This window comes from Lissotriton helveticus, chromosome 5_1 (assembly GCF_964261635.1).
Source record: "Lissotriton helveticus chromosome 5_1, aLisHel1.1, whole genome shotgun sequence".
NCBI lineage: Eukaryota > Metazoa > Chordata > Amphibia > Caudata > Salamandridae > Lissotriton > Lissotriton helveticus.
Window position 1 is genome coordinate 490,166,910 of NC_136065.1, and position 26,526 is coordinate 490,193,435.

The 26,526-nt window shown below is 48.0% G+C and overlaps 1 protein-coding gene across 1 annotated transcript in view; it reads right to left on the bottom strand.

The window, feature by feature from the left end:
* Positions 1-26,526, bottom strand: part of LOC144753237 (protein-arginine deiminase type-3-like) — a 160,714-nt gene that overhangs the window by 87,875 nt on the left and 46,313 nt on the right. Inside the window, exon 3 of the mRNA XM_078640994.1 lies at positions 5,692-5,764. Coding sequence (XP_078497120.1) covers positions 5,692-5,764 — 73 coding nt within the window. The remainder of the gene's footprint in view (positions 1-5,691; positions 5,765-26,526) is intronic.

A 26,526-nucleotide genomic window follows, 5' to 3' on the forward strand; every position in this document is an offset into this window, starting at 1 on the left:
CAAGAAACCCCGGACATATCTCAGCCTTGTTTGTGTGGTGCACCTTCATTTCTAAGGCATAGCAAGGGTGTGAGAGCACATCTGTGCATGCGCATCCTACGTAGAGGTGGTCCTGTAGCAAGGCGTCGAATGCACATATTCTTCTGCTACTGTATTCTGGGCTAATTATTCCTCCTGGCAAACTATGCAATGGGCAGTTATTATTATTTTATTGCTAATTATGTGTAATTATATTTAGTAGAGTTTGTACATTTTCTGCTTCTGTAGTATGCTTAGAGAATTCTTAATATATTTTTGAATTATTGGCCTGTTGTTTTTATAGAAAAGAAGGCTGGGAAGTGTTTTTAATATATATTCTACTCTTTTTTGTGAATGGTTATGCATTTTGAATATTACATCTTTTAACTCGATTATTAATTATGTAGATATTTCAATTTATTAAATATTTCTTTGCATTTTTAAAACTAAGTGATTGTGCTTTAATTGCTTAAAACATTATTAACGTAATATTTATGCATTTTTATTGTTTGGAATAGTTGAATCCTTTTTCATGTTTTAGTTGTTTAAATATTTAGTATATTTCTATTACCTTTTTTCATTTATTGTGATTTGTTTGTTTTTTAAAGTATTGTTTTGATTTTCTTTGCAGGGTGTTCAGTTTGTAGGACAAGAGTGTGGTAAGTGTTTTACAAATACATATATTATCTATCTATTTATCTATCTATCCATCTATCTCTCTATCCTACTATATATATATATATATATATATATATATATATATATATATATATATATATATATATATATATATATATACATATGTACATATATACATAATTTTAATTGGTGAACTATTTGGAATTCGTTATTTTGTTTTTCTAGCGATTACAAGTATATTATATATATAAATAATTATTTAAGAACATTTTAGCACTATTTAGTTGTTTAGAAAGTTTTTAAATAAAATGTTTAATTTTTTACTACTTATCATTTTATATTAGCTAGTATTTGTGTGTGTTATGTTTGTTAAATTTTATTAATTATTGTAAGCTTGTTTTTGTTGGGTTTTTTCATGTGTAGTAAAGTATGTGGGTACATTTATTAAATATATTTTTATTGAGTTTTAATTGAATATTAGTCAAGTGTTTAAGGAGCTTAGAAGTGTGGTATGTGTTTAAATTGAGATATTTAGTTTAGATTTTCGGTTCATACGATTATGATTTCTAATATATATATATATGTTTTTTTAAATAACTAAATATTTTAAAATCTCATATTTGTTTTATGTATTGCATTGCTATTTATAGTTTACTACTTTTTAAATTATTCATAATTGATGTTTTTATATTTTTGTGTTGTTCATTTCCTTTTTATTTTCTAGTCATTTGTACATTATGTTTCAATATATTAGTTGAAACAATGTTATGTTTATATATATATATTTAGGTAGTTTAATTTGTTTTTCCTTTCTACTGCCTAGGTTGGAAAAGAAAAAGTAAATCCAATTCCTCCATAGTCCCATACCTACTTTTCTGTTGCTTAGGTCGGAGTGGAACTAGCAAATCTGAGTCTTCCAAAGCCAAATTCTCTCTCTACTGTTGCCTAGTTTAGAGTGGGTATAGCAAATCCAAGCCCTCCAAATTGGAACACTTTCTCTACTGTTACTTCAATTAGAGTGGGGATACTGAATCTGGTCCCTTCAAAGTCCACAACTTTCTCCACTATTGCTTAGGTTGGAATAGGAACAAGGAATTTTATATCTCCAAAGTCTAACACTTTTAATAAACGTTTATATTGACGTTTGAGTATTAAATTATTCTTATTCATGTGGGTTTTTTCAATTTTTGTTAGTTTGAAAATAGAATTGTAAATATATTTCTTAAAGTTCACTACAAGTGTAAACAAAGATCTGACTTTGAGTCTGTTGTTTTGATCTGAAAATGTATAGCATTTAAACATTTGTTATATTTTTGTATGATCAACGATAAAAGAATGTCCGGTGCAACTAAGAAGGGCTTGATTTAGAATTGACTGGTGATAGGAAAATACACTTTTTCTATCATTACTGGTCTGTGTGCCAGCTGTTCTATCCTTAGCTCCAGAAGAATCCTTTCAGGGGATTGTGCGCTGTTAGACCTCACACAACTAAAATATGTAAGAAAAGGAACGTATGTTGAAAACAGAAACTTTAATTATGCAACCATACAAAAACCCAAACACATTAAATATCAAAGGTCGAGTCGCAAAGGTGTCTGAGGATGTGAAAGTACTGTTGTAATCGATAATGACTCGATTTGAATCTGTTAAGCAGGCCAAGACTAATGTACTTTTAATAGCGCCTCATAGTTGCATTGTATTGCATTCGATTGAATCTTACAAAAGGAGTGGAAAGTGGACGGATCAAGGCGTGTCCTGCTCCTGTCTTAGAGGTAGCATCTTGTGCTTATGTCTGCATAGGTCTGGGGGCCGCATGGATGGGCTTGTATTATACAGTGGATACAAAGTATTGGTCTGTGATGCAAGAGCAAAAACAACCGGTGATGGACAGAATGCAGAACAATGTCATACGTTCACCCCAGTACAGAGATCTGGGCCTAAATCCATCGTTTATTTGCTCACCATGCCTTTCCAGTTTGAACCCAGCCATACGCAAATCAGTCTTGACCCTGTGCTCCATGGGAACAGTCCAGCCCGAACTGCCAAGCCAGGTCCTCCCTGGACTGGAAACAAGCATCCAAGGACCGGTTTTGGGCTTTCAGACCTCATCAGCCAGGATAGCTTGATTCCAGTGGCATGGAGAGCACGGGACTCACCGGTCCAGGAAAGACATGGCTTGGCAGTTCGGGCTGGACTGTTCCCATGAGGCACAGGGTCAAGGCTGATTTTCATATGGCCATTTCTGAACTGGGGTGGTGTGGAGTGCAAATAAATGATGGATTTAGGCCCAGATCTCTGTACTGGGGTGAATGTATGACATTGTTCTGCATTCTGTCCATCAACTGTTGTTTTTGCATTTGTCACCCCGAGTGGGATGGGTATGCTCAGACGTGAGTCCCATGCTCTCCACACCACTGGAGTCAAGCTATCCTGGCTGAAGACGGCTGATAGCCAGAAACTGGTCCTAGGATGCTTGATTCCGGTCCAGGAATGACACGGCTTGGCAGTTCGGCATGGACTGTTCCCATGAGGCACAGGGTCAAGGCTGATTTGCATATGGCCATGTCTGAACTGGGGTGGTGTGGTGTGGAGCGCAAAAAAATGATGGATTTAGGCCCAGATCTCTGTACTGGGATGAATGTATGACATTGTTCGGCATTCTGTACATCAACTGTTGTTTTTGCATTTGTCACCCCGAGTGGCATGGGTATGCTCAGACGTGAGTCCCATGCTCTCCACACCACTGGAGTCAAGCTATCCTGGCTGAAGACGGCTGATAGCCAGAAACCGGTCCTAGGATGCTTGGTTCCGGTCCGGGAAAGACATGGCTTGGCAGTTCGGGCTGGACTGTTCCCATGAGGCACAGGGTCAAGGCTGATTTGCATATGGCCATATCTGAACTGGGGTGGCGTGGAGTGCAAAAAACTGATGGATTTAGGCCCAGATCTCTGTACTGGGATGAATGTATGACATTGTTCTGCATTCTGTCCATCAACTGTTGTTTTTGCATTGGTCTGTTATGCGGCACAACTTTGACTGGGTGCAAAATGCACATACTGAGATAGTGTGCCCAGATACAGCAAATGTGCTATTCCCAGTGCATATCCAGACCCACACCTGCTCCAAGCACAGTGCATTTCTGAAACGCATGCTTGGCCTGCATTTGAAAGGGGGCAGATATCCTCTCTGCTGGCGAGTGTCGTCAGTGACTTCTCCCTCCTGCCATTGGATGCCTGAGGGTCTGCGGGATTCTCACACTCCCTTCATCAGCGGTGCGCTGAGGGCGAGTGGGTGCACTGACTGTCACCACCTCGTGTTTCGTGCAGTGAGTTCATCTCCTGGGGCTCTATTATGTAAAAGGCGCAGTTTCCCTGTTTGCGCCCAGCTCAACTTAAAACAGGTGTGCCAGGTTCATACAGGGAAAGTGCGCCCTATTATATGAAATACACTGCCCGCAGAGCAGCGGTGGCCCCACGCTTTCCTGGGGGCAGCGCATTCAGGTGAAAAATGGAGCAGCAATGCTACACCTCTCATAAATAAGGCCCGGAGAATTACCGCAATTGATGGGGTAGCAGAAAAAATGATTTTTTCCATGGGTAGATAATGTAATAAAGTGTTAAAGATCAGATTTTGTAAATTATTTCAAAATGTGCAAATGTACACCTGTTATATTGATCCATACCAAATTACTTTTGTAAATGAGAAACCTGGAGTTCACAAAATACTTCCAGCACTAGTCATTGGAAACTAAGGGGCAGATCTACAAGAAAGTGCTGCATCCAAAGGGTGCTGCAGCGAGGCACCGCAAGCCCTTTGGCTGCGCCAGGCTGCAGCACTTTCAAATGCACAGGAATGTGACATTTTACAATAATATGTTGCATTCACACAAACAGCTGCCATGTGCCGGCGCAGGCACCCTTGCACCATGGTGCAAGGATGCGTGCGTCATGGGGAGATTGCTTTTGTGCACGAAGGGGCACCTTCCTACACAAAAACAATCACTACAGGCATTTTCCTCTTTTCAATGCATGCTGTAGAATGCAGCATGCATTGACAGAGGAAGAAACGAGGAGAAATTAAAACATTTCTCCTCGTTGCGCCTCGCTACACCACCCCTAGGGTAGCGTAGCATTCAAACGCATTTCCAGGTTTACAATTCCTCGTAAATCTGGAAATGTGTCAGGTTCCATGGGTGTTGCGTGGGAAACACCCACAGCAACACCCATGGAACGCCCCTTTCAGGCAAAGTGTTGCGTGTAAAGGGGCCGTATTTACAAGGGCAGGAAAAGTCACGCAGGGTGGCTTTTCCTGTCCTTGTAAATATGGGGCAGCAAAATGCTCCTCCGGTGCCTCACAAAAAATTATGCACCAGGGGTGCAAGGGGCTTGTAATTCTGCCCCTAATAGCAAGCATCTGTTACTGCGTAAAAGGTATTAATTCACTCTATACGAAAGCATAAACCTACTGGAAACAATGTGTGCTTTTTATTTGAGAATCAGGAGTATTGTGTCTATTGTTTATCAGTCTCAGACAGTGTTTGTGTCTGGTGCCAGTGCAGGCAGGTGCAGACTTACTTGTGCAAGTTGTCGTTATGTTTGAGAGAGAGGGTCACTAGACCTATGTGGTGCATGTAAGAGTCTGCTCGTGTTTTGATGGAAGGGAATCCCTTGTTACTATACTAGTTTCAAGTGGTTTCTACTGGATGCAGTTTCTAGTGTATGCTTTTTTGATACGTGATACACTGCCAGGAAGAAGCTCCCATTTGAGGGCAGCTGATTCCTGGAACTGGTTCGTAATGTCTAACCGGGTCTTAGTTACAGTTGGTATTACTTTTCATCCAGCACTCCCATGTTTGGTTTCTGCTGGACACATTTACACCCAAGTCCAAAAACTCATGTGCGACAACTGAATGCAGTACAAAACACTTTTAAATCATCGATTATATATGAACTGGCGACAAAACTGTTTGAGCCTGCACGAGTGACAGAAGCTTCCCTGCTTGTGTATGCTCGCTCTAGAATAACTTTCACTTACCAACACTAGTGAGGTTGAGCATGGCACAGCCCAGCGCACTCTTCCCATATCGTCCGTAATATGTGAATTTCACCTGTGGACAGAAAAAAGATTATCACATACTCTGCAGGGGAGACAGCATTATAGCCCACTGATGAGGGCTATATGGGAAATGGCATTAACCACGTGGGCTAAGCTACGCGTACCATTACCACTTAAGAGGAACACGACTTGCCCTAACTACGCATATGCCTTTAACCACGCATATGCCTTAACCACGCATATGCCTTAACCACGCATATGCCTTAACCACGCATATGCTTGAACCACGCATATGCCTACACCACGCATATGCCTTAACCACGCATATGCCTTAACCACGCATATGCCTTAACCACGCATATGCCTTAACCACGCATATGCCTTAGCCACGCATATGCGTGGCTAAAGAAGTCAGCGGTCTTGTTCCAGAGACCAGATGGGCAGGTAGAGGAACAGGAAGGATCGGGCGAGGAAGGCTTGGGACTTGGCTTGGTAAGTACGGCTTGTGGGAGGGGGGGAAGTTTTCAGGGAGGAGGGGATAGTTTTCACGGGCGTAGTTTTAGGGCCCAGGGTGGGGGAGAAGGGGCAGTTTTCAGGGCTGGGGACCATTTTAGGACTCATGGTGAGGGGCCAGTCAGGGTAGTTATTTTGCCTGGGGCCATTTCAGGGCTCAGGGCGGGGAGGGGGGGCACAGGTCGAGGTAGCTTTCAGGGCTGTGGCCATTTTAGGGCTCAGGGCGGGGAGGGGTTGGGGTCAGGGTAGTTTTTGGCCTGGGGTAGGGTGTATGAGCTAGTGGCTGGTTCTAGGGGCTCAGGGCAGGCGGGCTGAGGTGTGATCTTTACCACGCATGCCTTTGTCACTCATGCCTTTACATGCATTTTGTTGTAAAGGCAGGCGTGGTAAAGGCATGCGTGGTAAAGACGTGGTTGAGACCGCCGTGGTTTAGGCATGCATTGTTCTATCATACAACCAGGCCTGGTTCTCCACCCTGAACCATCCAAAGGCAATCATGGCTACAAAGTAACTCTCAGTGCAACAGTAACCAGTCCTACATGTTCGCGAAAGGTAAATTAAATGTAAAAGCTACTACAGTCATCTTAAAATGGCCCCCATATATCACACTTTTATTATCTGTGTCTTTCTGCGTCACTTTTGTTTTTGTGCTGTCTAGTCACAAACAATTTTTAAGCTCCCACTCTCACCAACAAATTCCACTTTATCTTCTACGGTGTTATTGCGTGTTTCCCAAATAGAGGTGTTAGTTACACTGATGCCTTTGTTTGGCCATAGTCCTAAAATGAGACAAATTTATATGACATACTACCACATGGTGGCGCTATCTATCAAATTTTAAACAGAACGATTAAGTAGCGCTTACAATAATTCATTACACACTTGAAAAACCTAATACTAGTGCACCATGCCATGCTTATAGCGTCGAATAACCTGGGACACGCCAAATTGACACACTTGTAGGAGTGCGATGGTGTACAAGTTGTGTCGTCCTAGTAGTATTTCGCAGCGCTGTCAGGGAAATTAGTGGGACGAGCAAGACTTGGCACTTGAAAAAAATAATAAGCACTACCATTACATATGGTCATCCTTGGACAGTAATTTCCCCAACCGTCGTACAGTGGGCAAGGATCCGTGTACTTCCTGTACCCATATCAATCCCAGCGTTAACATCACCAGCAATTACCAGCTCTTTTATTTTTGTTTCCTTTTTTTTCTCCTTTCTTGCTAGCCCAAAACCTTCCACCTAGTGGTGTTACATCAAATAAAAAAAAAAATTAAGCCTCAGCTCCTTTACGTGAGCCCGCCACAACTTTTATAGAGATTTTTTCCAGCTCCTTACACAAACATACAGGGGCATGTTTACAAGCCCCGTGCGCCGGCGGTGCGGTGCGTCACTTTTTGTGACGCACCGGTGGCGCATTTTCTTCCCCCATATTTACAAGGACAATAGAAGCCAGCCTGCGTGACTTTTTCTGTCCTTGTAAATACGTCCCTTTTAAATGCAGCACTTTGCGTGAAAGGGGTGTTCCATGAGTTTTGCTGTGGTTGTTGCAACGCAACACCCATGGAACCTGACACATTCCCAGATTTATGAGAAATCGTAAACTTGGTAATGCATCAGAATGCAATGCCTCCCCAGGGGAGGCGTAAGGAGGCGCAACAAGGAGAAATGTTTTAATTTTTCCTTGTTTTTTCCTCTTTCTATTGTGTACTGCATTCTGCAGCACACAATATAATAGGAAATCACATCTTGTGGTTGTTTTTGTGCAGGAAGGGACAACTTCCTGCACAAAAACAATCTCTCTGCAATGCATGCACCCTTGGTGCAAGGGTGCATGCATTGGCGCATGGCTGCCAATTGTGCGCCAGCGCAGGGGGAGCACAGGGATCCGTCATATCATTGTAGATATGGCACATCCCTGTGCTTTATAAGTGACTCAGTGCGGCGCAGCAAAGTGGCTTGCAGCACCGCGCTGTCACTTTGTTGTAAATAAGGCCCACAGGGCCTCATTTATGAGGTCCATTGCGCCTCCGGAATGTCACTTTTTGTGATGTTCCGTGGCGCAGGAGCTTGCTCCATTTTAACGAGACAGCACAAGCCACTTTTTTTGGCTTACTGCTGCCTCGTAAATATCGCTCACTTTAACTCAGTTTTCTGCATTAAAGGGGCGTGCAATGGGCCTTCCCAGCAACATCCATGGCTTTTTGACACTGCCCGAGATTTACGAGAAATCATAAATCTGAGGCAGTGCCAAAAACGTTTGCCTCCCTAGGGGAGGTGTAGGGGAGGCACAGAGAGGAAAAAACCTCTTGTGATTACTTTTGTGCAGAAAGGTTTCTTTTCATGCACAAAAATAATCATCCCCGCAACTCAGGCTTCCTTGCACCATGGTGCAAAGAAGCATGCGTCAGTGTATGGCAGCCCATTGTGCACCGGCGAAGGAGAAAAGGACAGGAATGTGCTGTATATGATAGATACAGCTCATTCTTGCCCTTTTCTTTTGCGTTAGGGCAGCATAGCCAGAAGGCCTGTGGCGCTGCCCTATGGCAAAAACTCATAAATTAGGCTCTAAGAATTATGACTCGTGATTCAACATTTGTGGTCCCTGGTATCAAGGTCCCTTGCAGACTGTGTTATTGGGCAGATGGGGAGATCAGCTAAGGTGATGTGAGACAAACAAAAAAGTCACATAAGAACACGTGCCCAGAAATCTCCACCTTAAGGCACCTTAAGTAACAAGAGTACAGCGAAAATAAATTATAGCTATTCATGCATATGAATTAGTTACCCCAAGAGGGGGCTACAGTGAAGCTTCGTTTTGAAAAGAATACCGTTGACTAGAGAAACACGGGTGTCTAGTGAATAGTGATGAATGATCAAATACCAAAATTATATGTGCTTTCTCTGAAATAAAAGGCTCTATGATATTTACGACAATTACTACAATTATAACACCAGCATTGGGCAGAGCAACGAAGAAGAAAGACTTGCACTGAGTAGAACGTGGAAGTAATTCCAATAGAAAACGAAACAAGACTATAGGAACACGTAGGAACAGTTAATTAACTAATCAAAAAGACTACAGGACGATAGAATTTGTAAGCATTCTTTCAGTCTATTCAGGAAGGAAGTATGAAAGAAGAAATGTAACTAAAGAGGGTAGGGAGGCACTTAGTCAGGAACTTGGATGGAATACCACACCAGGACACAATTACCATATGGAGGAATCATTCACTAACTGAGATAGGAATCAAAGGAACTGAATTACATGTTAGTGATCCCGTGTGTCTTGTTTCGGTTTGTGTTTTATTTAAATTAGATAGAGATTCTTCATTTAGAGACTTCTCCTTTTTTAGGATGACCAGGTTGTCATAAACATGCTTACAAACAACCCATTCATAGAATAAGTTAGAGAAGTAGATAGAAATGTACATTTCTGAAATGCATTCAGCTTTCTATCCAAGTATCAGTGTGCAAACTATGAATTTTGATGAAATAAAGCAAACAAAATAATGAGCTAAAATAAGGTTAATTGCTACAACGAAATTTGTGAGCGAATAAAAGTTGAAAGTTGATGACACGCAAAAAAAGATTTATTATAAAAAATGAAATAATTAGAAATAATGAGAAGAAACAACATAAAAAATTTGTGCAGCCTACGACAAAGAGCTGGAGCACATTGCAATGTTGAAATTAGATGGGGAAGTATACGATTGCCTGCACTAATGAAAGTTTATAGCACTTGTCGGAGTTCATTCTCAATTCAAGGGCTTCAATTCAATGATCAATTTAAAAAACAGAGATGGTTAAATGCCATAGGGCATATTTATTGTACTTTCATGCAAGCCATCGTGTTGTGCTGCATGAAAGTGAAAGGGCAGGAATGTACAGTATTTAACATCAGACAGCACATTCCTGTCCTTGCGCTGACACACTTTTGGCTGCCCCGCTCCAAAGCAGACCCCCATACACCATGGTGCAAGGGTGCCTGCATTGAAAGCAGGATTGTTTTTGCATAGGAAGGAACACTTTCCTGCCCGAAATCAATCCTGAGAGGCATTTTTCTCTTTCTATGTGTACAGCAAGAATGCAGCACAAATAAAAAGATGAAAAAACAAGGAGAAATAAAGGTCTTTTTCCACGATACGCATTTGGATGCATTCACAGGTCTACCACTAGTGGTAAATTTGGGAATGCACCAAAATCCATGGGTGGATGCATGGGAACACCCAACCTCCACCCATGGAACACCTTCTTGGGGCAGAGTAAAGCAAGGCAGCTATATGCGCTGCCTTGCGTTACTCCAGAGCTATCAAGCCATGCAGGGTCACACAAGGTGGCCTTGCGTGGCTAGATAAATCTGACTTTAGAGTTGCATCGCCCTTACGTCCCCTTGCGTGGTGTATGAGTGACATCACAATGATAAATATGGGCCTGGGACTCACGTCTGAGCATACCCATCCCACTCGGGGTGACAAATGCAAAAACAACAGTTAATTGACAGAATGCAGAACAATGTCATACATTCATCCCAGTACAGAGATCTGGCCTAAATCCATCGTTTTTTTGCACTCCACACCTCCCCGGTTCAGACATGGCCATTTGCAAATCAGCCATGACCCTGTGCCTCATGGGAACAGTTCAGCCCGAACTGCCAAGCCATGTCTTTCCTGGACCGGAATCAAGCATCCTAGGACTGGTTTCTGGCTATCAGCCGTCTTCAGCCAGGATAGCTTGACTCCAGTGGTGTGGAGAGCATGGGACTCATGTCTGAGCAACCTATCCTGGCTGAAGACGGCTGATAGCCAGAAACCGGTCCTAGGATGCTTGATTCCATGTACAAGAATGGCCGCTAACTAACGCTAATGTTAATTTTCTTAACGCGGCCTACCACCAAAAACTATCTCCCTGTTAATTTTACAATACGTCACTTCACGGTGTTGGTTTCAGGTAACCTCCGGTGAAAACTGCTGCTAACACTAGCATGAAGGCAATACAAATTCTGGCGCTAGTGGGCGAAAACTGACGAAAGGTCAATATGCGGTAAAAAAAAACAACACGTTAGTCAGCCCAACTTAACTTTTTTTGCCTCTAGAGGAAAAATAGCCTGTAAGTCCACCTCCAACGAAAAAAAGGAAACAAAGCCAATGGAATGCGGATTGGAGTAGCCAGAGCCAAATGCAACACAGATTAACAACCTCCCAAGCCCCCCAATTGCCAGGATGACCAGCCAGAGTCCCAGGGGAAGAGGAAATCCAGGACTACAATCATGAAAAGAGGTGCATTGCTGGGCAAAACCAGTGATGCAGCACTTATCATTGCGCACTCCTTGCAACACCATGCCATCCAAAACCTTGAAAGCGTGGACAGTCCCCGGGGCCCGGAGACCTCACTGGGCCTGCGTCTGGGACCCGGAGTGGGATGCAGAGGTGCTGTGGAGTTGGTGGGCCATGGTGGTAGACATTGACCCGTCGGCGATCGCCCTTACCTGGTAGTGAAGTCTGCCATTTCGCATGGAGACATGTTGCGGACCTGTGTGAGAAGACCACCTGGGGTCCCTTGGAGCTGTGAATGGTAGAAGCGCTCCTGCATTGCATACCACGCGCCACCACTCCACCGGGGTACACGGAAGAGATTACCAACGGTCAGCGCGCCTCTCTGCATCACAGGCTAGAGGATGTTGCACTGGCCGTGCGCTGTGGAAGGCGAGGCCCCTGATCTGCGCCAAACTGTGTGGCAGGAGCGCTGCAACTTCACGCCTTAGGGGGCCCTGTTGCATCACCTGCATCGGAAGGTTCCCCAGCAGAGTGGGCAGTGACTGCTGTACCCTGGCTTGTGAAATCCCACCTGGCTGAGGCTCCTGCTGGATGAGTCTCAGATTTGGGTCGAGTCGGTACCAGGCCTAGCACATGTGGGTGAAGCACCCCCAGTGGCGGCTCATCCGCCATGGCAGGAGAGCATTGCACCACTGCTTTCAAGTAGTGCAAGAAGAGGAAACATAACATGATGATAACTTCTGATGTACTATGTGCTATGTTTCCTTTGCGGGCTGGACGGTGGGTGGGCTGCTCTACTCACGGAGCAGGAGCAGAGTGGTATGCCCACTCAAGTGTGCAATAACTGTTTGGTCGGCCCTCTCAGGCAGCCCAAAGCAGTCATGCACACATCCCTGTTTGCAACGCAGGCTGCATTACAGCCTGCTTGGAGAACATGTCCACCCCTCCAGACCCTGGCTGAACGCCTTGGCACGGCGCTCAAGAACAATCACAATGCCGCATTGCAGCGTTTTTATTACTTAAGAGAGGGGGCCTGGCTGCCTGCCTCCTGTTCCAGGAAGCAGACTCAGGAGAGCAGGAGCACAGAAGAAACGGGACCCGGCCTCGAGGTAGTAATTTAAAAAATATATATTTACAACCTCTGCTCACCCTGCATTCCCACCCCCTACAGTGTCCTTTCCCGCATTTTCTGCCTGCCAGTTGTCCAGTCCCCCGGCAGCACTACATAATGGCAGCTGCTGTGCGGTCATGTGCAGTGGGTGTACCACTGGTGCGCTAAAGGCAAGCCTGTCCCTTGGACTGTGCCCGGCACCAAGGCCCTTCTTCTTGGACAGCCAGCACCCTCCTCGCATCAACCCTGGATGCCACACTGCCTGCCGTCTAGCAACACTGTAGAATTCTCTTGCACACTGTGCCTGTCGAAACTGCAAACGCACCTTCTGCCACATCAGCACACCAGCGCCTCCTGCAGCCCAGCCAACCAACAGCGCAGCCGACCGGCTCTACTGCATACTCCTCAACGTGAGGTCCCTCCATAAACATGCAACAGAAATCTAGGACCTCCTCTACACCACCTCTTCAGACATCGCCTTCTTCATGGAAACCTGGACCAACCTCTGCTCTGGACTGTACATCGCCATCACCATCGATGACAGCTACAAATTCACTCACACAGACCACCCGAGCGCCCAGGAGGAGGCATTGCCATTGTTCAAAAAAGGGGCACTCCAACTGACCATGCACTCTAATGACCAAACAGTGACCATGGAACACCTCCACTTCTAGACCCAGACCACCCCAACACCACCCTCCACGGCAACCTCATCTGCAGGCCCCCCGGACCATGAACCCCCATTCCCTGATGCCATTGTAGACCTCATCTCACCCCAGGCTCTCCCATCCATCGACTACATCCTACTTTGAGACCTCAAGTTCCACCTGGACAACCCCAGTGACCAGAACACCACCCCCATCCTGTGGCACCTCGCCAACATTAGACTCAAGCAACTAGTCACCGCACCAACCCACATAGACTGACACACTCTCAACCACATGACTCTCCTGTACTGACTATCATTGGTTACATCACAGCTTCACCACACCCATTGTACAAGATCACCATCATTGCCCCCTCCGTCGCGGCTGGATCAAGAACACCAAATAATTTCCTTTCAACTCCCTCAGCACTACCACTCTGCCAACGCTTACAGGTGCCAACACCGCAGCGTGCAACCTCCACAGATGGATCTCCAACTGCGCCAACACTCTGGCACCCCTCAAGAAAAGACCAGGCAACCTACACTCCAAGAAGGCCCTCTGGCTCACTTCCACCCTCCACTAGTCCAGACTCACCTGTAGATGTCTCAAGAAGAGATGAAGCCACAACATCATTCAACTCTGCAACACATTCACCCTTGCACCCCGGCGTTTCCCCATGCGCTGGTGCTGAGATCAGCAGCCTGCCGCCAACGCAGGCACCCTTGCACCATAGTGCAAGAGTGTCTGCGTTGTGGGAAGATTGTTTATGTGCAGGAAGGTCCCCCTTCCTGCACATCATTGCCCTCCTCTTTCACGCTAAATACAGTGTGAAAGGGTGCCTTATAAGGCCCCTATCGCCATCACAACATCACTGAATGTGACGTAGTGGTGTCGAAAGGGGATTGTAAATAGGCCCCTCAGTGTTTCCAGGGATGGGTTCAAGAGACACTGTTGTAGTTTATCCTCATTGGAAATCTTGTATAAGGGATATTCTTTACTTGAATTCAAATTTGGAGGTAGGAGGAGTACTGACATTACCTCTCTCCTGACCCTATGGGCACTCCTTGTTCCGTAACAAAGAAATGCACAAAGTTCCCCTGAGTGTTAGTGTCACTGGAGGATCTCTCTCTCTCTCTCTAGAGTGAAGGTGTATAAAGGCGTCAGGGAAGAGTAGTCCCTTGGCGGAACTAGGGATGCCTCACACAACTTAATGGCTTCATGACAGCTGTCATTTTGCCAGAAGGTTGTCTCGTCTCATCATCGGCTTCCTGCTCCGTCGTCAGGCCGGCGCTGCAATGCCTGACGGGTAGCACAAAGTGCTACACTCTTGTGGAGATCTTTTGTTCCTGGCCGATGATCGAGTGTGTGTGAGGGGCCTTAGTGAAGGAGTGGTGAGCGTGAGGGGGTGTGAGTGTATTAAAAAAGGTTAGTGTAGTCTACTAAGACACCTTTATTCGTGTAGCTCACTACCTTGTTAAAAGAAGTGAAGGGAGGGGTACCGGGACTCGATAACCATTGTAGTTGGTCTCGTTCCACCCTCGCCTTGGGTCAGGTCGACATGTTTCATGCCCTATCGGCAATTCTTCAGGACCTTAGTCGTGCTCATAAACTTGTATTCAGCCCACTGGGGCTAGAAAGTGTGTGGTATACAACCTGGGGGGGCCACTGTCAGGAGCCGGTAGGTATCCTGCAAAGGAGTCCGCCCCTCAATACTTTAATGTTGGTCCACACAGTCTGTTCTAGTGGGATCTGCACTGTCAGGTCAGTGTCTTTGTAGCGCGGGAATTTACTACTAAGCACCTAGATCCGCACTCCGGCGTGTCGCTCGGTCCGTAGAACAACTGGCACTCCTTGTTCCCCCTTGTTCAGCACTACACCCAGGTTAGGTAGCCCCCAATGCTACTTCTGCTCCTCTGACCACTACACCATCAGTGTGTCCCAGCACCTACAGACACAGATGGGGAGTCTACTGGTGAACTTGCCCTGTCAAAATCAGATAGAGTGTGTGGTCTGGCATGCACTGACCCTCCAGAGTCACACGAGGACCTGGAGTACTGGGAGTACAATTCACTGCCTCTCGCTTCCATGTCTGTTTCCTAAATTTACCCTAGACTCCAGGTCAGGTGGGTGGGTCCATACTGATGTAGTGCTATGCACAGGAACATAAAACCAATTGGGCCGACTGGATCAATGTAAGTGTGCCACATATCTGGTGTCTGGGTATACATAGTGTAGGAAGGCTGCACAGAGTCCTTCTATAGCAGGGAAGACAAGGTCACAGCAAGCAAAGCTCTGCAGCACTTTGCATAGTTATCACCCTAAGAGTTGTGAAACAATCAAAGTTTTAGGTCTCCACTGAGCAAGTTTTTTTGAGTACAATAAAGGAAATGCCATCAAGACTCTTACTGGTTCTGAGGCTAGCTCTTCAGTGAACCCAGGACTATTTCAAAGCAATGTGCCTTCTAAGATTATCAGCAAACTTAGAACACAGGAGAGGTTATACTACATCTTCCGCAACAGGCCAACACACACCTAAAGGTTGCTTAACCATGCCGGGTAGTTTCTCTACCAACCCAATCACTTTTGGGATGTATGATATTGTACCTACATGCAGCCACGGCCCGTGTAGGGCGTGCCACTGGGCGGTGAGGTGGGCGGGGGAGGGGCAGGGTGGGGGATGTAAAATGCAGGAAACGGATGATATCAGGTATGTAACGAAAATAAATAAAAAAACGAATTTTGTTGCGCGCTGCATCGCATTTGGCGATGCAGCGTGCGCAACGAAAATCATCAGTTTTCCGCATATTACAACCCCCCACCCTGCCCCTCCTCTACCCCACGCCACCACCCAGTGGCACGCCCTACACGGGCCATGGCTGCCTCCATGCCCTAAACATTGCTAAGAATAAACACATTCATCCGAGAAGAACTGGACTCTAGGGTCCTGAGCAATTGTTATAGGACTGGTTTCAGCTATAAAAACATGTTTGATAGTTTTGTCACCACTCACATGGACACAGACTTTTTTAATCACCATTCATTTGCTATGAAACCCCTGCAGCGTCCCTCCCACCCCTCCTAAAAAAACCTCCTCTCTCTTCTGGCGCATTCACTGGACCAACAAGGCCCAAGGCCATCCTTAACCAGGCTTCCCTGGAAGCCTTTACAGATTACAGAAGTGTCCTCCTGTCTCTGGTAGCACATTTAATGCAACCTTTCACTTTCATCTGCAATTCTTTATCCACACCCATCCACTTGTCATCTCACCGTGTGACTCCTGAAGTGACATTCATGAGCCAAGTTGTTCACTCGGAGTCAGTGCTTCATTTGTCAAATAATGAGTGCTGGTGCCCAAAGCGCTGCACAGAAGCCCATGGTTTGTGCTATTAAATTAAGCACACCGAATACCAAGGCTAAGTAGTGTCCACCTCACTCCTGCCCTTCAAACGCACTCTTGCAGGCTCCCGCTTTCTCCCTAGAGTTGGTGGCATCTATTGCCACAATCTTTGTCAGCGCCCCTCTGCACACAACGTTTCTGTATTCGTACCAAAAACTCATGCAGTAAAACAGTCCTGATGTTATGTTTATTTGGAGACTCAGAGGCATGCTATTCTAGGCATACAACGATTAAATGCAGTATTTAGTGTAGTCTTCAAAATAAAGACATTTCGTCCTGAAGCACACAGTACAGGAGGGAATGCCGCTGGCCGCGCGACGCGAAGGGGAGCTAAGCGAAGACAGCATCTTAGTCCCACATTCCGCGCGCACGCCAGCACTGATCCGCCCCTTTCCAGGCTCGGCCTATGGGCGCAGGCCCCAGGGGTGAGGGGCGGCCCCGAAGGGTTCAAAAGCAGCGCGGCAGCGAGGCTCGGCCTTTCCTGCCGTCGCTCCGGGCTGCTCTGCGCTTCTCCAAGTCGTCGCGTTGATAAAGGTATGGTCACGACTAAGCCTCCCCCCGGCCCTGTCCCTGGGCATGACCAGGTCGATGGGGCCCAGTGGTGCGTCCACGGGGGGGTTTTGTGTGGCGGGTAGATTGTAGTTCTGGCTTAGGCTCATTGAGCGTTATTTTTCTGTGGTTTACTGGAGTAGTTCGAGCGGTTTCTGTGGTTTGCTTGAGTAGTTCGAGCGGCGGGGGAATGAAAGACAGTGATGATACATGTGAAGGTCTATTTTGTTTGGCGCCATGAACGCTCTGAGTGCGATGGCAGTGGGTTGTTAATGGCCGCATTAGAGAGCGCATGAGATATTACGCCATCTTGGGCCTGTGGGACAGACACACGCGTTATATGTGTGCGAGCGGTTTGTCACCATGCACTTTTTATAACAAATTGTGAATGCCCCTTTAACCCCGGGTTCCGCGATGCGTAGAACGGACTATGCGGGGGAATTCAGCTGTAAGTCGCGGTCTTGACCGCATGGGCAGGAGGGCGGCCTAACACGTCTAAGTTTATAGAGGGCGGCGGGTTGTTAATGGCCGCATGAGAAGCACGTTATATGTCCTCATGTGAGTGTGCGAGCGGTTTTCACCATGCGCTTTCATAACAAATTGTGAAATGCCCCTTTAACCCCCGGGTTCCGCGATGCGTAGAACGGGCGGCGGGTTTTTAATGGCCGCATGAGAAGCAGTATAAAGCGCAGGGAGATAGTACGCCATCTTGGGCCTAAGTGACGAACACACACGCTATCTGTTTTACATGAGAGTGTGCGAGCAGGCAGGGTCGAGGGCTGCCGAGCTGTCTCACCATGTACTTTTATCGAACTTTTACCCCCGGCACACACGTTATCGGTCTAACAGGCGAGTGTGCGAGCGGGCAGGGTCGAGGGTTGCCCTTGATAACAAGTTGCGAGACGAACTTAACCCCGGCACACACGTGATCGGTTCTACAGACGAGTGTGCGAGCAGGCAGGGTCGAGGGTGGCCGAGCTGTTTTCACCGGATGACAAAGTGTGAGATGCCACCCTTTACTCCACGGGTTCCGCGACGCGTAGAACGGGTTGCGGGGGAATTCAGCTTTAAGTTGCGGTCTCGACCGCATGGGCATGAGGGCGGCCTAGCACTTTAAGTTTATACCAGGCGGGCGGGGGGAGTTGCTCCGCGTTAAAAGGATAATTTCTAGCACCTTCTGTGGCCTCCGGTACGGTTCACTGACCTCGCGGCCCAGCGTGATTAGCGGGCAGATGTATGAAAATGTACTATTTACTGACTCGTAACACCCTTAGAATTAATTTCAGCGTAGCCCTCACTCGCCCTGACTAAACAGCTACAGCGGCCTGCTCGGCACCTGAAACTTGGAAGCGGGGGGATTCGGACCAATCTCTCTAGAGAGAGTGGAGCCTGTATCCAGCGTCTTGGACCGCTCGGCCACGAGGTCCAGCCACCAGTATAAACGTCCAAACACTTTATAACATTGCGATAATATATGAACGGGCCGCTAAGCCAGTCTCGACCACACTTTCAATCATTGGAGACTAGTTGATACAGGTTAGCATTACCACACTGAGGCGGGTCAATTATATCAAAGGCTGCCAAAATTCGGCGAGCCTAGCAATGTAGACCTCAGGGGCCGTACGGGACGGTTCGCGTAATGTCGCACACCTGCATTTACTTCAAAGCAGGGAACGGGGGCCAATTTCATTCAGGCAACAGTGAAGGTTTATTGCGAGAGGAATACCGTATGGAGCCAACAATACATGCATCTAGCGGAGGGTGCGCAGCTTCTTAGCGCAGATGGCAGCGCGTCAGTGGCATAATCTGAAGGTCCCGAGTTCGACTCTCGGAGACGGCATCTGTTTCCTCCATACAAAGGCATTCAATTATATGTGGAAAGGACGCGGGCAATTCGCTGCGGGCCAGTGAGGATTCAGGGTAGGCCCCAGAACAGAAGTGCCCAAGTGCCCCGCTGACAGCGCGATGCTTCCTTGACCCGAGAAGGAGCTTGCAATCACACCTGCAATTGGAAGCTCATGAACCGCAAATAGGACTCTGATATAATTAATGCAAGTTGTGTGTCGGAACCAAGCACCACCCCGGTCTATATGCCTTTCCACCTTGAGGCCTGGGGTGCTTTTCTCTTTGCCTAACTTTTAACAAAGTAATAATCAGAACAGGTGCAAGAAGGGGCCTGCGTTGGCCTCCTCTAAGGTATAATTTCAAAGCGGTGTTTGATGTAAATCCTAAATAGTGTAGTTAAGCTGTCACGGGAGGAGCACTTTACAAGATTTTACTGGGTTGTTAATAAATAACCAATGAAATTTACATTGTCTTTCACCGACTGCTTCACCTGCCAGTCGCCGTTACGACACATGCCACAATTTGGCGTTCAGTAAACCACTACCAGACTCTGAGAACATAAGGAGGAATCGTTAGTGTACCAACAACTGCAGCCATCGAAGTGCATGAAGTCTAAAGGGGGTTGAGGTGGGGCGATGCGATATCCCAAAACATACAATGAATTTCCTCTAATTGTGCAATAGGTAGGAGCACGGCCGCACAGTGCACAAAGGGCTAGAGTTCTTGCACGACAGACATGAGATTGTACAGGCCAGTTTATTAAGGGTTAATTTAAACAAATAGATAAACGTATGGGCTGATTGCCAATGGTTCTCATGCTCGACACAATATATGCTCGGTAAGGTTTTGTATCTTCCAGTAGCAGTGCCGAGGCATAACTTTTCCTTGACAGTAGCCAGAGAATGTAGAAAGCATTTAATGCAAGGGTAACCTTCATAAGACCTTTAAAATAAGAACATCAGCTCAGCGGGTTCCTCAGACTCGATAGGAAAGGAAGATATACATTCCAGAGAGTAACCACCGCCATGCCAGCCGCATTGCGGCCTGCGTGCGGCGCGCTCCGGTGCCAATTGAAGATAATCATGAAAAGGGGCAACAGGTTTCGAGGGGTACTTTCAACGTGCACTCTTGCTGGTTCTGGCGCCAACCCGGGGAAAACAGATTTATAACAAGGGCGACTTTGAAAAACGGAGTTTACTTTGTCAATATGCACGGCGTACTGCAACAGCGGAGTAGTCAGTCATATGCATGAGATTTTATAACGTTTACGTGGTGTTTTGTTCAAAGGACGCACCTTTTGGCATGTATTTGCGGCACAAATAACCTTATTCTCTTTACGTTCCTAGGCAATTCTCGTTATCGCTGTGACCGCTTAGAAACTGTGTGGTGCCTACAAATTAAATACTTACATCTCTATAGGGTCAACACAGCTTTTCAACTTTCTGACATCAGTACTATGAGCACCAAAGGTGCCATAGTCTTAAAAACCGCAGCACTGTGACAGAAAGTGCTGCGCTAAGGTCATGTGATCATACACTTCAAAGCTCTTAGAACAGGAACATTCTCGCATCAATGCATCCATCCTTGTATGATATATGATTTTCTATTCGACCTGTATTTGTCATATTGCATTTAAGCACAAATCAGGGAACGTCAATGAATCCATGTTGATGGCACACAGATGTATTGCCGGCGAATAACAGTGTTTGTCCTTTCAGATATTCGATGCAACAGCCATTAAGGGGGAAAGGACTAGCAGCGGCGGAAGTGAAGCTGTAGCAGGTAATACGCGTACTGGCGTACGCATGGAGTGCAGTCATCGCAAGGTTGGACTGGTAAATAGGGTTGGTGCTCAAATAACGCCGTGTTGTATTACAGATCCAGGCCAGGACCGCGGGTGGGGACAGGCAGCCACTGCCTTGAGGGAGCATCTCATTACCGGAGCAAGGGCAAGGATTAGCACCGGCTATCCGGGAGGGAGCAGCAGGTAAAAATGTGGCAGGGGCCGTCGGGTACGACGCAGCGGGTAACACGGGTTCCTTGCAGGTGATGGTTCGAAATTAATCCGGTAAAGGGGTTTAAGATTCGTGTACTTTCTCATCCATAGGAACCTCGTAGGCAGAAGCATTCGAGATGAGTTCCCACGGCGCTGCTTTGCCACAGGAAGGGCTATGGGCGGAATTCTTGGCGATCGCGCAGGCTAAGGGGCCAGCTTGGGCACAAGGCTTCATCGAAGGGCGCCGGCTCGAAGAGGCGGGCAGGCCTGTGACCCCCGAGGACGCCCCGGGCACATCGGGGGAGGCGACCCGCCGGTCCACCCGCAAACGGAAGGGCACACGGAAGGGATTCCCAGCCACACCAACACGCGGGAGTAAGACGAACAAATCTGCTCCAGCCGGGCCGGTCGGGCCGCCAGTAGAGATTGTGGCCGTACCGACCGTGGTACATGAGACCGTGGCAGGAATGACGGACTTAGCCCAAATGGGTAAGACTATGGACGAGATGTTGGGGTTGATGAATTTGTTTCAGAAACGCTTGGACACCATGGCGGCTGCACAGGAAGGTTCTGTCCTGCCGCCTAGGTCGGCGTCACGGGATCCGGTGAGTCAGGTATGGGCCCAGTCTGGGCCGCCATCGTTAGTGGGGTCGTCAATACCTGTCGGACCGCAAAACAGTGCTTATGTTTCCACCTCACTGAGTGCTCCACCAGCTGGCCAGCAGAGCACGGTGAATAATGTGTCTCCAAATGTCGCCCCAATTCTCACGGTCACCCCGCAGATTGTTAACACTTTTAATTCGCAGAATGTGTCAGCAGTCGCCCAGCTGAATGGTACTCCGGCGGTGCATCAGGGTATGGCCCCCGGCCACATGACGGTTGCCCCGCAAATTGTCAACACTCTGAATTCACAAGGCATGCCAGCAGACGCCCACCAAAGCGTAGCTCCCGTAAGCGTAGCTCCCGTTGTTCCCGTGAGTGTGCCGCACATTAGCCCTTTAGGTACCCCACAAGTCCCAAACCAGACCGCAGCTTTCAACACACAGGCAGCAGGGCTGCCACCGGCGAGGGAAGGGACAAGGAACGTTACAGGTGGGTCAGTGGCCGGGGCCACTCCAGTCCCAGTAGTGGAAGCGCAGCCAGGGGCCTCGGCAAAGCAGGTCATCAAAGCAGGAGGGGGATGCTCCTTGTCCAGGCAAGTTCCACAAGCTGCAAAGGAAGGTATATGGAGAAGGGAATACATAGACATCCTGACATTATTAATGCATGACAGTGCGGGGGCGGACACTAGGAGGATGGGAAAGAAGGAGGAAGACAAAGTGCGCTTCCAGCGCTGGCCGGAAAAGACAATAGAAAACTGGACGGAGGCATTTAATATACTGGCGGCTATTGTGGTACAGAAGGACCCTGCTCAGAGTGAGCCCCTCATGGAATATTCGAACTCCATTCAACAAGGTGCAAGGGAGTCCGGGGGGACGGGTTGGTTCACATACGACCAAGAATTTAGAAAGTCCATGGCCAGTTGTCCTGAAATAGGGTGGGATCACACCAACATCCAGCTCTGGTTCAAGCACATGTGCAGAAATGGGAGCAACAGGAGGGATACACCCCAGAGAACACAGAGTGAGGGTACAGATGCCAAAAGGTGGGAACCAGATCAAAGGTGGGAACAGTATCCCAGGCGGTCCTTCCAACAGCCCTTTCGGGGGGGGCGGGGAAGGGGTCACGGAGCAGGTACAAGACGATTCAATTCAGAGACGTGCAGGCTGTTTAATAACGGGGCATGTTCATGGGGGAGGGCCTGCAAATTCGCCCACGAGTGTAGCAAGTGCGGTTCCCAACATGCGGCAATATCCTGCACCAACAGCCAACTCCCAACTACCACTACAGCACAAGGGTCAGAGGGCGCCCGGCAATAGGCCACAGGGAGGGCAGAGCGGACGGGTAGAACAGGACAACGAGAATTTTGGCATCCCCCCCTGGCAGCATATGGATCACGAAGCAGACACCATGGGCCACGTGACTACCTTAGATCAGGTCAAGGGTCCTCCGGACTGCAGCAAGCAAACTATTCACTCCATAGGTCCATCTCCCATAGTGTTGCAGAACATTCTACCTTTGCAAACTATTCACTCCAAAGGTCCATCTCCCATAGTGTTGCAGAACATTCTACCTTTGCTCAGGATCTACCCACTCGTTAAAGAGCGGGAAACACTGGTCGACGGATTTGTTGACGGCTTTAGGATCCCATACAAGGGCCCCCTGGGTCCCAGGGACGCCCGGAACTTGAGGTCAGCGAGGGATCTGCACCAGGTAGTCAGTGTTAAGATCAAGAAGGAAGTTGACCTGGGGAGGGTGGCGGGACCTTTCCCTTCCCCCCCCCTCCAGAATTTCTTAGTCTCACCACTAGGCGTGGTCCCAAAAAAGATCCAAGGGGCTTTCAGACTTATCCACCACCTATCGTATCCAGAAGGGAACTCAGTTAACCACTGGTTGGAGGAAGGGGCATGTTCGGTCTCATATTGCTCACTGGACATGGCCATTGATCTAATTAGGAGGACAGGCAAGGGAGCGTGGCTGGCCAAGGCAGACATCGAGTCAGCGTTCCGCCTCCTGCCCGTTCACCCTGACAGTCAGCACTTGTTGGGTTTCAAGTGGGAGGGGGCATTCTTTTTCGATCGCTGCATGCCAATGGGTTGCGCGGTCTCTTGTGCCTACTTCGAGGCATTCAGCTCCTTCCTGCAGTGGGCCCTCACGAATAGACATGGCATTTCACAGGTAACTCACTATTTAGACGATTTCCTGTTCTTCGGCAGGGAGGGTACCAACGAATGCTCCGATGCATTGCGGGCCTTTGAGGCCTTGTCAGAGCATCTGGGGGTCCCCTTGGCACCAGGGAAGACGGAAGGGCCCTCACAAATCCTCACATTCCTGGGCATAGAACTCGATACAGTGAAAGGTGAGTCCAGGCTTCCAACAGAAAAGGTACGCGAATTGCGAGGGGAAATCAGCGCAATCATTGGTAAAGGCAGCGCCACACTGAAAGTTGTACAGAGCCTGTTGGGGAAATTGAACTTTGCTGCAAGGGTTATTCCAGCGGGCAAGGTTTTTTCTCGCAGGTTGGCAAAGGCCACGGCGGGGGTGAGGAAGAAGCATCATCTAGTACGCCTAGGACCAGGATTGAGATCAGACTTGTGCATGTGGGACGAATTTCTAAAGAACTTCAACGGTACAGTAATATGGAGGGCCCCATGGGAGAGCAGCCAGGGCTTATGCCTTTTTTCAGATGCTTCTGGTAGGGTAGGCTTCGGGGTCATCTTCAGGGAAAAGTGGTGTGCTATGAAGTGGCCAAACGCTTGGCGCAAGAAGGGTGTGACGGCAAATATCACGGTACTGGAGCTGTTCCCCATCGTGGTGGCGCTACACATCTGGCCAGTTGGCTTGGGCAACAAGAAGGTGGTGTTCTGGTCCGACAACCTAGCAGTGGTCCAGGCAATCAATGGTTCGACTGCTAACTGCCCGCTAGTTTTAAGCTTGCTGAGAGAACTGGTCAGGGCTGGGCTGCGTAACAACATTGAGTTCAGGGCTAGACATGTAGAGGGTGTCAAGAATGTGGCAGCTGACGCTCTCTCTCGCTTTCAGCTGTCACGATTCCGGGAAGCTTGGCCGCAGGCTGTGAAGGAAATGACACCGTTCCCGGCGGCGTTATGGCGACTACTTCGGTGGGGGAGCGGCTGAAGAAAATGGGCCAACGCTCACTGGCTCAGTCAACCAGGAGAAGATACGAGGTCCAGCTAACGACAGTCCGAGCAGCAATACAGGCATTGGGAGCATCAGCGTTGAGTACAAAGGACCAAGTGGAGGGTTTTGTTGTTTGGGCTAGGGAGACGGGCAAGTCCCACTCCTGGGTATCCAGCCACCTGGCAGCGCTCAAGCACGAGACGCGTCTAAACGGCGAACAGGACACTACTGGGGAGTTCAGGATAAGGGCCGCACTCAAGGGGTGGGCCAGGGATGAGGGCAGGTCCCCTGACAAGAGAGCAGGAATAGAGTTCCCTGCACTACAACGCATGGTGGACGCGCTGCCATCTGTAACACATTCAGCGTTCGAGACGCAACTGTTTGCAACAGCCTTCTGTTTGGCGTTTTTCGGTGCCTTCCGGGCCAGTGAGCTTGTGGCGAAATCTAAATTGGACAAAACAGGGAGGGCGCTGGACATGTTAGACGTTTGTGCCAGGGATTCGCTAAGTCTGTGGTTGCGCAAGTCCAAAACGGATCAAGCTGGCAAAGGCGTGGCTATAACACTGCATGCATTTGAGGACCCAAGATACTGCCCAGTCACCTTGGTTAGGGAGTACTTGAAAATAAGGCCCTTGCTAGCGGGCGCCTTCTTAATCCACACCGATGGTACGCCATTAACTCAGTTCCAATTTCCGCGAGTGATGGCAAAGGTGTTGGTCAAAGCAGGTTTGGCGCAGACCGAGGGTGATAAAATATTCACTAGCCATTCATTCAGGATAGGGGCAGCCACGGCCGCTTTTAGGGCTGGGCTGGGCGAAGAAGGGGTCATGAGGGTGGGGAGGTGGTCCTCCTCTTGTTATCAGCGATATGTGCGCCCTTGAAGTGCGGGACGCTAGAAAACTCGGGGCGTGGGTTGACAATGCCATGCGAAGACATATTTCAGGTCAAGTTCATGTCAGTTACAAGGGGTGTGAGCAATGTCCTGATTCCAGAAACAGAGTTAGGCCTACGACAGTACAGTCAAGTTAAGTCAAGTTAAGTTTGCTTATGTGCAGTGTTGTGTTTTGCAGATAAAAGCGTGTTAAAATAATAGTCAAAGTAACGCAAGTTAAGTTGCCTGTGTGCAGTGTTGTGTTATAAATAAAAGGTTAATATAAGGCAAGTTAAAAGGTTAATATAAGGCAAGTTGGTTGCTTGTGTGCAGTGTATGTCATAAATAAAAGGTTAATGCTGACGGTGTCTTTTCTTCCAGCCAACTGTTGCGTGTGGGTGATGGGCCATTCGTATGTTAACAGGCTCGAACAGTGGGCGTCTTACCGGAAATGGGAGGCGACATTAGCGGGGACGCGAATCCTATGGCTGGGTTGCCCGGGCATGAGATGGGTACAGCTGAGGCGCAGGATCGACCAATGTTTGACAGCGCAGGGGGGGCCTCCCAACATCCTCATCATCCACTTGGGCGGTAATGATCTGGCAACAATGGGGAGGAGAGCGTTGTTAGAGGCAATGCAGAGGGATACTGTTGCGATAACGAACAAATTGGGTGCCACGGAACTAATATGGTCGGAGATCATTCCTCGGAGGGCTTGGAAGGGAGCGCGGTCTGCAGTTGCCATGGAGCATGGCAGGAAGAGGGTGAACAGGGCCATGCAGAAATTCATGGAGAGGAGGGGCCTTGGGTTCATCAGGCATGCTTTGATTCAGGAAAAGACGGTGGGCTATTACGAAAAGGATG